Source organism: Antechinus flavipes, chromosome 4 (genome assembly GCF_016432865.1).
Source record: "Antechinus flavipes isolate AdamAnt ecotype Samford, QLD, Australia chromosome 4, AdamAnt_v2, whole genome shotgun sequence".
Lineage (NCBI taxonomy): Eukaryota > Metazoa > Chordata > Mammalia > Dasyuromorphia > Dasyuridae > Antechinus > Antechinus flavipes.
In genome coordinates, this window is record NC_067401.1 from 445859741 (window position 1) to 445873766 (window position 14026).

The 14026-nt window shown below is 39.8% G+C and overlaps 1 protein-coding gene across 1 annotated transcript in view; it reads right to left on the reverse strand.

The window, feature by feature from the left end:
- The window catches only part of COL24A1 (collagen type XXIV alpha 1 chain), a 354155-nt gene extending 349905 nt beyond the window's left edge, over window positions 1–4250 (reverse strand). Inside the window, exons 1-2 of the mRNA XM_051999253.1 lie at window positions 3975–4250; window positions 3397–3533 (exon numbers count right to left, since the gene is read on the reverse strand). Of these exons, the coding sequence (XP_051855213.1) occupies window positions 3397–3458 (62 nt within the window). The 5' untranslated portion in view covers window positions 3459–3533; window positions 3975–4250. The remainder of the gene's footprint in view (window positions 1–3396; window positions 3534–3974) is intronic.
- Window positions 4251–14026: the final 9776 nt, after the last annotated feature.

Genomic DNA, 14026 nt, shown 5'->3' on the forward strand with positions numbered 1-14026 from the left:
GAAGAGGGGAAAGAGGAGGAGGAGTCTAGGCTGCTTAAATAACTGCAATATAATTCAAAGGTGGTGGAATGGACAGAGTATTGAACCTGGAATCAAGAAAACTTATCTTCATGAGTTCAAATCCAGCCTCAAACATTCCCTACCTCGGTGACACTGTCATTTAATCCTTTTTGCCTCAGTTTCCTCATCCATAAAATTAACTGAAGAAATTCTTTATCTTTGCCAAGTCCAGTATCTTTGCCAAGAAATGAGGTTATTAAGAGCCAGACATGACTGAAAAAAATGGCCAGACAACAAAATTCAAAGATACTGGGGAAATGAAAAAAGGTCAAACAAACTTCCCTTTGTACCCAGAAAAACTTCTCTGAGTCTGGCCTAATTTCAGGGCAAACATGAAAGGGGAGGGTCCTTGGCCATTTTCTTCAGCCATTCTGCAGCTTCTATAAGATGCTGAAGTACAGATGGAACAGCCAAAGAGCTGGAAAGACATCCATTCTACCATCAGAAGGGTCAGGCACAAAGAAGCTAACCAGAATCTTAAGAAAATGGAGTACAGGATTCATATGCAGATTTGGCCCTGCCCCCATTCTATATTTCACAGGCTACTAAACTTGAGTATTACTTCAAGCCAATATGCTTATTTGTGATCTGTAAAATGGGGATAATAGTCATCTTGCAGGATTCTAGTGAGAATCAAATGATATATATATATATATATATATATATATTACTATACAAACTTTAAATTATAAGTCATTCATCTATCTAGACCTAGAAAGGGCATCAGAAATCATCTAGTATGACCCCTAATTTTAAAGAGGAGGAAACTGAGGCCCAGAAAAGTTAATGAAAGTGTTCAATTCAATAATATCTATCTTTATTGCAGATGTTTAATCCATATTAAATTGCTTGCTGTCTTGGGGGAAGGAGAGGTAAGGAAGGGATAGAGAAAAATCTGGAACACAAAGTCTTACAAAACTCAATGTTGAAATCTACTTTATGTGAATTTGGAAAAATAAGATATTATTGAAGGGGGGGAGGAAAGATGCTATTACCTAAAGAAAAAAAATAACTATATTAAGTTACTAGATAGCAGGTACTATAGAGGAAGAGATAGAAAAGAACATTTATTATGTGACAGACTCTGTGTCAAAAAAGCTTTACAAATATTATCTCATTTGATACTCACAAGAACCTTAGGAATTATTATTACGCTCATTTTATGGTTGAGGAAACTTAGGCAGACAGAGGTTAAGTGGCTTGCCCAGTCACACAGCTAGTAAATGACTGAACTCTGGTGTAGGCCTAAAAATCTATCCATTAGACCACCTAGCTTCCTCAAGCCACGATAGATGCTAGAGTTCTAGAAACATAACTAGAAACTCCGAATTTCACGATTTTGCAAAGCTGAAAGTTGAAAATTATCTCTGCATGTATTTTTAAAATAAACAGCTATTATATAAAACAACAACAACAACAACAACAACAACAAAACTCTGTCTTCAAGAAATGCTCCACGGGGCAATTCCTGAAAAGGCTGTCTTTGATATAGTCTATGTCCTGATCACTTCCAGCTGGAAGTTGTCAAATCTGACTACACACTAATAGGCAGCCCATATCTTAAACAATCATTTTTCGAGGAAATTAATTCTTGAAAGTAGTTGTTCTTCCACCCCTAAATCCCATGACCCCATAAACCACTCCTTTCCATCTCCACTTTTCTTTTTTCACTTTTTCTCCATCAAAGAGATTACTGAATCAGGCTGTGAGAGAGAAAAAAAATCTTTCTCTCCCAAAGATTTTGTAATTAGGAACAAATTTTGAGAATAAATATAAGATATAATATTATAAAGTATAAGAAATCTAAGAAAGGGAAGGTTATAGATCCCCCACCACCACCCTCCACTCCAGTTCAGGTCTCCTACCATTGTATTCCACACCAGGGGTGAAGAACAAGTTTGCACAAATCTATGCTGCTCTGATGATTGAGCGACATTTCTAAATTTACTCATAACCTTCAACCTCGGTTCTGACAGCTTCATAACCCCCGGAGAGTCAGCTAGACTAGCATCGACTAGTCTGCCCCCATCCCTTCCGGTTAACCTAATGCAGGGGCTACGTCTTTGTTGCAACGGCCCATCACAGTATTCAGAATCCCCTCTCTATTCCCAAGCTAGAGACAAACTGATTTGCAACATTCAGAATGCAGAAGAAATCCCTTTCAGAGGAGAACTAAGAAGTATCCAGTCTACCCACTCTCCTTTGCGTCCAAGGGGGTCTGAGTATGGGGCGAGAGGCAACAAACACACAGATCTCAAAAAAAAAAAAAAAAAAGCCAACCCGGGGGAGGCACACTAATTCAGCTCCATCAGGCCCCCTTCAATTTTCACCGGGCACTGAGCTCCGCCCCTCTTCCTCCCTTCCCCCCTACCCCGCCCCGCTTCTCCCGCTCCCAAGTCCCAAATGACAGTGTAAGCGCAAGAACTGAGCAAGTTGGTGCCGTTTGCCTGTAAGTGACGGAAGGTGAGTCCCCTTTGCCCCAGTCTGTAAAAGCTGATGCCAGATTACACCTTAAGTTCCAAAGCAGCGTGATTCAGACTTTCTCAGGGTCATCATTCCCTTCCTCCTCAGCCCCTTTCTACAAAGGATTTGGAAACCGGGGCCCCGAAACTGGCCGTTCCGTTATTTCGAAGACTGAGACAGAAGCACAAAGCAGTGGGCAGACACACGGAGGAGAAAGGGGTAGGAAGGGAGTAGGGAGATAAGAAAGAGGGAAGATAGGGATGAACGAGAAGAAGGAAGAGAGGTGAGAGGGAGAAGAGGGGGAGGGAAGGAGAGAGAGAGAAAGAGAGACAGAAAGACAGACAGAGACAGAGAGAAAAGAAGTGAGAAAGGAGACAGAAAAAGATAAATATTTTCGGAGAAAGAGTATAAAATAGAGAAGACAGGAGAAAGGAAAATAGAAGGGAGAGAAGGGACTGAGGGGAAAAAGGAGAAGAGAGAAAAAGGAGAGGAATAAGAGAAGGGAGAAAGTGCAAGAAGAAAGAGAGGAGATTTTTGGGGGGAGGGCAAGAAGGGGAAAGTAGGCAAGCCCACGGGAGCCTGGTGCATCAATCTGAAGGGGACCAGAATCAGTTCCCTTTTTCTCCCGCTCAAATGATGATTTTACTGTCTGAGATAGCCTCTGGCAGGGCACTCGTTTTCAAACATGCTATTTTACAAATTAAAAAGACAAGGTGAACGCCACAGCTGCCCTCCCGCTCCCACGCCAAGAAGTGACTGGGAACCGGAGCGCAGACCGCCTCCAGGCGCACAGCAAGAGCTCAGCCGAGCGGCTGGGTGTCTGCTGGTTTGCCCTCCTGCCCCACGCCTCCCCGGGCGGGCGTAGCTACTTACGTGATCGTGATCACCGTGGGGAAGACCTTTCCACGCCTTGTCCTGTGGGCTCCTAAATGCATTTGTATGCATCTGTCCAAGCAGCGAAGTGCTAACCGAAAACAGAAGCCAACTCCACGGTGCTGGAGATGCAGGTACTGTCCATGAAAGGAGGGGGCGGGGAGAGGGGGAAAGAATCACAAGAAAAAATAAGGATGCTTCAAAAAAAAAAAACAAAACAAATTTTATAACAGCTAACCAAGGGAAAAACGAAACACCCCTATTGGAGCAAACTAGGGAGCAGGGAAGGCTTCAAGCTGGTTGACAGCCCCGAGGAAATGGGTGTCCCCAGGGCCGGTGGCTAAGAGAGCAGAGGGCAAGCTCACTGTCCCGGGCAGAAGGAAAGCAGCCGGCAGCATCAATAGCGAGCGCCGCATGCCACCAAGCAAGCCCTGGAGTTCACTTGCGGTTCAAAGGCGACTCCGCGACTCCAGAGGAGCTCTCTACACTGGGCTGAGGAGGAGGGAAGAGGGGAGGGAAGGAGATTGGGGGTGGGGGAAGTCCTTGGATCTGGGGAAGGAACCAGCGCACATACATACACACACATACGCCACAACGGCAATCAAGTCGGTGAAAGGGGGCTGGTGGCAACTGCGAGGAGGAGGCTTTCAGCGCCGAGTGCCGCCCCGGCCGGCTGCTTCTCTTTGGGGAGGAGAGCGGCCAACTCCGCGGAGCAAATCCGGCCGGTGTTAAATTTCACCGCTTGCGGACTGGCAATGACATCACCAAACACAGAGCACACCTCCCCCTCACCCCCCTTCCCTTCCACCCGTCAACCTTCTCCACCCCCACCGCTCTCCTACCCCGCAGCAGAGCGAAGCGCAGCCCCCGAGCCGGCGCGGACGGACGCCGCTTTGGGGGCTGCCCTGTCTGCGCCTGCCCCGGCGGGCTGGAGCTGCGCCGCTCTCGCCAAAGTCTGTGCTGTCTTACCCCCGCTAGGCTGCACTGTCAGGGGAGTGAGCTGCTCTGGAACAATCTGCTTCCTTCCTTTTCCTTCCTTCCTCCTGAATATCAGGCTTTTAGAGCCGTTAGGAGACTCCCTCTCTTTGAACAAACTAGGAAACTGAGGCCGAGAGAAGCTATTTGCCTAATACTATCCACATCCAATCCAGCGTAATAAGCATTTATTAAGCACCTACTACATGCAATTCTCTGGACCCAGAGCTGGGAATTCAGTGGCAAAAGAGAAAACAATTCTGCCTTCAAAGCACATCTACGATGGGACGGGTAACCAGTGATACAACATTGATACATACACAATCACACCAGGAGGGAGAATACCTACAGGCAAGGGAATTCAACCCGCTTTAACAAACATTTAGGAAATGCTTACCATGTGGTATTGAGGATAAGGAACTTTCCTGGGAGCCAGAAAGTTCTGGATTCAAGATCCCCATTTAACATCTAATACCTGTGTGATTCTCGCCAAGACTCTTAATCTATGGTTCTAAGTGTCAGAGAAAGTATGGTTCTCCATTGTTAAAAGAAGTAGCTCCCCATTCCATTGAAATCGTGGGTCTAATCCCCATCTCTATGTGAGACATAATTTGCTTTAAAAACCTGGGGGAAAGAAAGAAAGAAAGAAAAAAAACCTAACTCTAGTTTGAATAAAATCATCAGAATCCCTTTTAAATCAAATACTTAAAAAAAAAAAGCAAACAGTATTTTCCTAATGCCTCTTCAACCACCGACTACCACACATTTTTTCATTGTTTCTCCTTAAATTTGTGAACACTAATGGCCCCTCATTTCAACTCAATATAATTAGACATTTTTCAACAATTTCTCCATTTTTTCTTGCACATACATTTATGATCACAATAGGCCACAAGACTGGAGATTTCTCTTTGCTGGGAAGATGGGAAGCATTGTACTTTATTTCTTTGCCCACTTTCCATTTTCTTTTTACTTCTTTTTAATTCTAAAATATCCCTCATTCAGTTTATGTTTTCCATTCCTTTCCTTGTCAACAATCTTTTAGTGGCAAGAACATTGAATTTTGGGTCAGTCAATTTGGTGAAAGATTTTGAATCTAATTACTTGGTTTCAAATTCTTGCTCTGCTGTTTACTTGCTGTGCGACTTTTACTAAGTTATTTCATCTCTCTAGGTTTCCTCATCTACAAAAGGAAAAGGTTGGTACTGGATGGAAGCGTCAATGTGGGAGACAACAGGATTTGCTTCTAGGAGAAGTCATCTTGTGTTTCCTACCTTGTGTTTGGGAGCAGACTCTTCCACTGGCTGCATAGCCAGAGCTAGCTGCATCTTTAAAACTGCCAGACTGGGAAAGTCTCTTTCAATTTCTGCCAGCATCCAGGATATAAAACTTTTGTTCACATGATGTTTAGGCACTCACACTGAGTTGGGTTTGGAAAAGGAATTACCCTTTGCCTTTCCTCTTAGGCCCTATGGAATCTAGAATCAGGTTGGAAGTTTTGGTCTATTTCATATGTCCTTTTCACTTCTGGAGCTCAAGCTATGGAAACTTTGGAGTTAGGATTGCTGGACAGATGATGCTATTGCTCCAACTGGGAAGCCTGGAGAATCTAGGGTTCTGGGAACTCAAATCCAGAGGGGCTTTGGAACTTGGTGGGACCATACTATGTAGGAGTTGAGTTGAGCTATGAGCTTTGTCCCTCTCCCCAGAGCCTGAGATGAGGCAAGGGAAAGTCTGTGCCCCCTAAGTGTTGGGAGGGAATATTTGTTCTTGATATATCTTTAAAGTAAACATTCCTTTGTAAAAAGCTAATCTTACTGTTGAGTGGTTAAATGGAACTGTGATGTAGGGGCTCCCTAACATTGGGGACCAGTAGCACTGGGCATTTAAGTCGGTGACAGAGAGACCAAACACCCTCAAACCCTTTAAGTATACTTGAGAACAATGAGGAATGGATCAAATATAAAAGGCTTGGACTACAGAGTAGTCGCTATTATACACATATTAATTAAGTTCCTACTATGTGCAAAATACTAAAGATACAAAGATGAAGAATAACAAAATCAGATTGTTCAAAAAGCTTACAACATATAAGAAAGGCATATAAATGAAAGAATGAAACAACATTGCATGTGAATATTGTGTTTTGAAAACAGTAATTAATTGAAAAGTAATAAATATCCATACCATACCTTTGTCTAGTAACATTATTATTAGTTCAGGACCTGAAAAATCAGTCACAGAGGAACTGAAAAACACCAAGAAATTTTTTTTTTGATTCTCAGATCCACCAGAAGCTTGAGTAATTTGACTCTAAGGATTCAATTCAACCTAGAACACATTTATTAAGCACCTTTTGTTTAATGTCTATTATATTAAACCAGAAGAAGAGACAAAGTTTGGGTGAAATACAGGATCCTCCCCCACTTTCATAGCACTTGTAATTTTTTTTTAAGAGAGAAAATTATATTTCAATTTGGACTCAGAATTCATCAGTTCTCTCTCTAAAGATAGATAGCATTTTTCATTATTAGTCCTTTAAAATCATTTTGGATTATTATTCATAGTAGCTAAGTCTTTCACACTTGGTTTTATCATTAAAATATTGTTTATTACTATTTACGATGATATACTGGTTTTGCTCAATTCACTTTCTTCCAGTCTTTATAGGTTTTCTCAAAACATTTTTCTGAAATTATTTCTCTAATTATTTCTTATAGCACACTATTATGTCATAATCATATATCACAACTTCTTTAATCATTTCCCTATTTAATGGCCATCCTTTCAATTTCCAATTCATTGCTACCAGGAAAAGAATTCCTATAAATGCTTTTGTACATACAATTACTTTGATCTTTATCTTAAAGTTATGCTCTATTCACTTGGGGCTGAGAAATCACTGTCCCAAGCTTCAGACTTTTTCATGCTACTATTTTCAGAGCTAATACTGGGATTCTGCAGGATTTTGGTGCTTCCAAGGTAGTATTATCTTAAGGAGAAATGTCATTAGTGTTCTCCTGATCTGTACAATATTCTTTTCCAGATAGAGCCTTTATTCCCTGTGGACACAAACACTAGAACTTCTCTTGGTTCTGGTAGTGTGTCCAGATCCAGCAAGCATAGTTCTTCTTTCTGTTTTGGAACTGCAACCAGGACCCCTGCTTCTTTGTAACCTACCATAAGCACTCTGGAACTATTTTCAGAACTGAACATGAGCAGTAAGCATGAGCAGCCAAACAGCATCAAATCCTGAACCCAGTACTAGCAAAGGGACTCCCGTAGTCTCTTTCTGATGAGTGTCTGCCCTCCTTGTCATTTCCCTAAGCTGTTGCTGCTGTGGCAGCTGCCTCCAATGTCTTCTGCTAGTATTGCCCCATCATCTGTTCCATGCTTCTTTCCTGCTCCCCAGTGCAACATTTCTCCATTGACTTCCTAATTTGTGTTGGGCTGGGAAAATGTCTCATCCTGACATTTTGTTGGCTCTCCAGCTCCAAAATTCAATTGGAGAAATTATTTCAAAGTTGCTTAGAAGAGAACTTAGAAGAGTTGAGTTGGATTGCTGTCACATCTTGGTTCTGCTTTTAATGTAGCTTGGGAAAATCACTTCTCTTCCATTTAACTTTTTTTGGGGGAAGGTCTCCAATAAGGGGAAACTCTCTCTGTTGAAAGCCTATCTACTTTTTAATAGCTCCAACTGTCACCCTAATCCCTGTCCTCAAGTAGCTTACATTTTAGTGGGCAGGGATAAGTAAGCCATTTACCAATACCGATTATTCCAGGAATAATCCTTTTGCTGTACACTTAGAAAATTTGATAAAGGAGAATCCACTTTCATCTGGGGAAATCAGATAGATTTCATAAAGGAAGTGCTACCTGATATAAGCCTGGAAGAAAGGGAAAGATTCCAACTAGAAGAGATGCTGAGCACACTGAGAATAGCTTAAGAGTGTGAAAGCACAGAAATGAACCAGAGCTATTTTTCAGGCCCAGCATTGAGGGATAGTTAGAGAAGCAGTTTAACTAGTTGAGGAGATCCTAAAGGAGATTATGGAGAAAAGAAGATGGAGCGATAGCCTAGAGCCTGATGACAGAAGAACAGGGTAAAGAATTTGTATTTTAAGTTTGGGGAAATGGGGAATTTGATTTAAGGAATCCGATTTGTTTTGCTTGTCCCTAGTGGGCAGAACTACAGTAGGAGCAAATTACAGCAGCAATTTAAAAAAAAAAAAAAACTTCCTAATACTTAGAACTGCCTAAAAAGTAAGATGTGCTACCTGTCACAGTATGGGGAGATCCATATTCTCAGGAACTTTTAAAGCAATGCTTCAGTGACCATTTTTTGAAGAAGTAAAAGTGACTTTTGGTCAGGTTCAGATAGGAATAGATGGCCCCTGGAATCATGAGGTACTGTGATTCAGTGAGGAGAAACTGAAATCTTTAAGTAGAGGAGTGACACATGAGAAAGATTATTTTGGCCACAGAATAAACTTTAGATTGGAAATGGGAGACATTGTAAGCAGAAAAGGCATTTAGAACTTTCTGATGAGGTTCCAAATTAAGATGGTGATTACATGAATGGAGAAGAGAGTGTGAATGTGAAAGATGTTATAAAGGTATGTATAATTGATAGGAAATTAAAAACAAAACAAAAACCTAAAGGCACTACATTGACCAATATCTACTTACTTGAGATTTCTGGGTAAAAATGTCAATTCAGTAATGAAAAAAGTCCAGGACAGAGCTGCACTTAGAATCATCATATTGTTTGGGAATAAACAATAGAGGCTTATTTTTATATTTTAACCAGAGACTATTAGGAGGCATGTAATTACCCAAATAATCTGCTATCCAATCTGAATAGTATGATATTTTTTACACAAATGGTAACTATTATGAGAAAAATGATCAAGCCAATGATAGAGGTCCTCAGAGACCCTGTCTTCCAAATCCCTTATGTTACATGGAAAGAAACCAAGGTCCAGGGAGGTGAAGTCCAAGGTCACACAGGTGAGAATCAGTAAGTTTTGAGTCCAGATATTTGATCTTTATGATTCCCTTTATAAATTTTTTTACTCTGGGTAAATGCCTAATTCATCATATGTATTATAGGCTATTTCTCAGGAATAATCATACACAAGTTTATAGGCTTCTTCACAGTAATATAAATAAAACATGACAATAAACAAAAATTTAAACTAAGTATTTATTTAAAAAGCATTTCGGAGGGGCAGCTAGTTGGTGTAATAGATAGAGCACCAGCCCTGAAATCAGGAAGACCTGAATTCAGATCTAACCTCAGCACTTAATACTTCCTGGCATTGTGACCCTGGGCAAGTCACTTAACCCCAATTGCCTTAGCAAAAAAAGGAAAGGAAACAAAAGCATTTTAGGAGAGGTGTCAACACAAAGCACTCTTTTGATGCTTATTCCTGGCATGGAGATGGCATATGAAGCTTTTGGAGATTATTCCAGAAAGAAATACACTTTGGGGAAGATCCACCGTTCTGGAAAGATTTTGGCTACAATAAGTGACTCACCAAGTCTGCTTGCTGTAGACTAGGCTTTCTTAGCACCAGAGGCTCATCGTCAGTGGGCTGGCTAGTTGTTAATGAATTCTTCAGCCATGGAAACTCATGAAACATAGACAAATAATACTGTGGGAGTCATTCCTGTATCAGCTTCCTATGTGAAATAAGATCACTGAATTCCTAGAATCAAGATGAAAATTATTACAAAACTAGAGGAATAAAAATGAGGAAAAAATATGGTATGCAAGTGAAATGACTCAACTCTAACATAAATTATTGATAACAAAAAGTGGGAGATAAATAAATGAAAGGACACAGGAACTAATTTTAATAATCTCATACAGAAGTTTAAACAATATGTCAATTGCCTCGAGAAGGAAATTTTAAAAATAAGTTTTTAAAAACTTGCAGATCTTGGCTCATGTGCCAAGTAGAAAGAGACAGAAGCCAAAGGCAACCCTGGTTTAAATTACAAAGTCATTTGCAACATCTTACAGAAAAAGAGGATGGAAGATTAGATCAGTACCACCTCATAAAACAGAGTGACATGTAGGGTAAAATTAGTTTAAAGGAAATTTGGCAAAAAACCCAGCTAAAGAAAAGAGGACAACAAACAAAAGAAAAATGAAAAAGATCTGCAAAGATTTTTTTTGGTACCAGATTATTTTCTCCACCAAGAACAGTAGACCTATTATACTTGTTCCCTAACATCATAGCACCAGATGTGGTGGTAGAGAAGGTAGCAATGATGCTAATCAGTTAAAGAACATTTATTAAGTAAGTATTGAGAATACAAAGAAAGCAAAGAAACAGTTCTTACCCTCAAGGAGCTGGAAAGAAAAAGGTAAAGAACAGAAAAGAAAGAAAAAAAGAAAAACACATAGAGATAGTTAGAGATATAAATATGTATACATAAAGATATGTATGTATATATATAAACACACACAAATGCACACACCTAAATACATGTGTTTGTTTATATGATGCTTATATTATATATATATATATATATACATATATACACACCTACATGTATGTGTGTATAGATATATAGATGTACATATACAAGATATATGCATCATAGATGATAGCTCTATTAGCCAATAAAGTCTTCCTGTAGAAAGTAGCATTTGAGATGAGTGCTAAGGGAAGCTAGGGATTTTAAAAGACCATGGCAAGGAGGGAGAATATTTATACACATATGTGAAGACCAAGTTAGCACCCTGGATACCTTAGAATTAGCCAGAATCAGGATAAGCAAAAGTCCTTGGTCTTTATTCTTGGTCTTTAGGGGTAAAAGTGAACAGGATGGATGCAGGACCTTCCTTCTCTTCCTCTATCGACAAAGTGATTCTGGCTTGTCTTACTCTACCCCTAATCCTTCCCACAATTCCCTGTATACACCAAAAGAATGAACCAGCACAGAATAGTGGGAAGGGCCATTTTCCAAGCATAATAGAGTATTGTCCAGTCGGTAGTTAGCCTTAAGTACTCTGCTGTCTGACCTCAATGCATCAATTCAGAGTTTCAGTTCTTTACACACATACATATAACTATAACTATAACTATATATATATATATATACATACATATATACATACACACATACACGTAATTATACATACACACACACACACACACATATTAAAGTGCTGACAAATCTCTAATAAGAGACTTTCTTGTCATCAATGAAGTGAAGCGTTGATGTGGTCTGGACCACTGAGGTGAAGGTATTTTCTTTTTACTTAATAAGGAATGAGGAATCAGAAAGGGGGAGTCAGGAAGATTAACCTGGTCTTGGGCTAGGACTTAATGCTGACCAGTGAGAGCCAGAGTGACTTAGGTTTAAAGCTTCATTAAGTAGCTCCATTTGAATCCCAATAAGTTTTATCAAAGCCTTTCCAGTGCTGTATGACAAGAAATCATAAGTGAATCTACATGGGGCAAAAGAGTTAATTATCCTTTTTTTAATGGCAAGATAAATGAGTAAGGAAGAGAAAAAGAGAAATCTAACTCATAAATCTCAAGATATCTTGAGAGGTTTCAGCAATCAAAATTTATATTTTGGGGGGCAGAGCACCCATAGGTAAGATTATGATTCCTTATATAGACAGAAAGAGAGGAGAGAGAGGAAGAAAAGGAAAGGAGGAAGGGAGGGGAAAAAAGAGAAAAAGGAAGGGAGGAAGGGAGGAAGGAAGGAGCAGCAATGCCCAGTGAGAACTGGCCAATTGGGCCAGTTGCTACTCACAAATTATTGATTGACCTTAATGCTTTTTTTTTCCTAAGGCAATTGAGGTTAAGTGACTTGCCCAGAGTTAGCCAGCTAGGAATGTTAAGTGTCTGAGACCAGGTTTGAACTCAGGTCCTCCTGACTTCAGGGCTTGTAGTATGCTTTCTAGAGCTCCCAAATTGGGATGCCAAAATGCACTCTGCTTTCTAGAGCCCCCCCCCCCCACTGGGATGCCAAAATATACCATCTGGACTAGCTCTCTGCAGGATCTCGGGACCAGCCAAGTCCTTAGTGAAGGAGTGATGAAGCAGGGACCCACGAGGATGGTCAAAGATGTCCATTTATTTCACGTCCTCTCAGCCCTTAAATACCTTAGTACAATTATATCACCACAGCACACTGAGCAAGTGCCAACTATAAGCACTCTGCTATTGATATGTGAATGCCTTTCTTTACTATAAGTATCTCTTGCTTCAAGTAGAACACAAGTGGTCCCGCCCTCCTCCCCCTCCCCCACTTCTCAGGAAGGGTGAGACACCCCAAGGGGAGATGAGAGCCAAACCAGACATTGTCAGCAGGTTCCCTCTGGGCTAAAGGGTTTTATACCTCACTGAGAGTTCTCTCACTGTCTGTGGCTCTCTACAAGGGCTAGTGCTCTATCCACTGCACCTCATAGCTGTCCTATTGTCCTTCATTCTTGAAGAGGACCACGGACATCAGAAAGGCAATGGCTTGACTTGTAATTGCTTTGAATTGCATTTAAATGAGCTGTGCCAAGACCAAAGTATGAAAGAGTTTATCACAGTAGCTAATGTATAGTAGGTACTATGTAAATATTTATTGCCTTCCCTATGTACCCTATTATTACTATCGCATGACTTACTAAAGGAATGTAGAAAATAAAACCCTAGTGCTCTTATTGTTTGTTGATTATACAAAAGTATTTGTTAGGGTAGAACAAAGCAACATTTTATATGCTTTTTACAAGATATCTCATATCTATATATCAAAATTACCCAAACTTCCTTGAAAGACAAAACAGCAGAGATTGCTTTGTTCAACAGCCCTCTGATCATAAATATTAGGAGAGGAAGAAAATGGGAAATTGAGATGTGTACTTGACAAAATTGTTTTCCACTGTGATGGAGGAGATCCAGCCCAGAAGTACAATTGAAGTCTTTCCTGTGGATAGTGAGGTATTTCAAATACTCCTATTGGCAAGATGATAATCTATTAGTTATATCAAGACCCAGAATATTGCAGAGCTGCAAGAGATTTGTTACCACTCAAAAGGCTTTGATCTATTTACATGAGCAAAACAAAGTAGATGAAGGCTGTCTATTACTCAGATTGCAATGATGTACACTTGGGTGGACAACCTATAATGCATGTCCATTGATAAATACATAATTATATATGTGTGTGTATATAAATTATCTCATATAAGTATATACTTATATAGTATATAAATATACATAGTTGATTCTCATCATTTATGGTAATTATGTTCTATAAAGTTTCTGTGAACACTGAATTAGCAAACACTGAACCATTGATCCTTAGGGTAGGATTGTTTTTTACCACTTAATCAAGATATAACTTTGCTTTAGATATCTTTCTCTTTAAAAATACATCTAATATCTGTTTCATATAAAAAGTAATATGTGAATTTCCTCTTCCTTTTCCTGGATATATCATATTGTTGATTCATTAACATTGAACTCATGACCAATAATACTCATGCTTGAATTAAGTTTGTCTAATGCATATATTTCCTCTATAAGGTATATCATAGCCTTCTTTTGTTTAGAAACAGTAAATAGTACTTCAGTACTATGCTTAGTGAAATCACCAACAAAAGCCTAACAATGGAAAAAAAAAAAAAGGGTACATA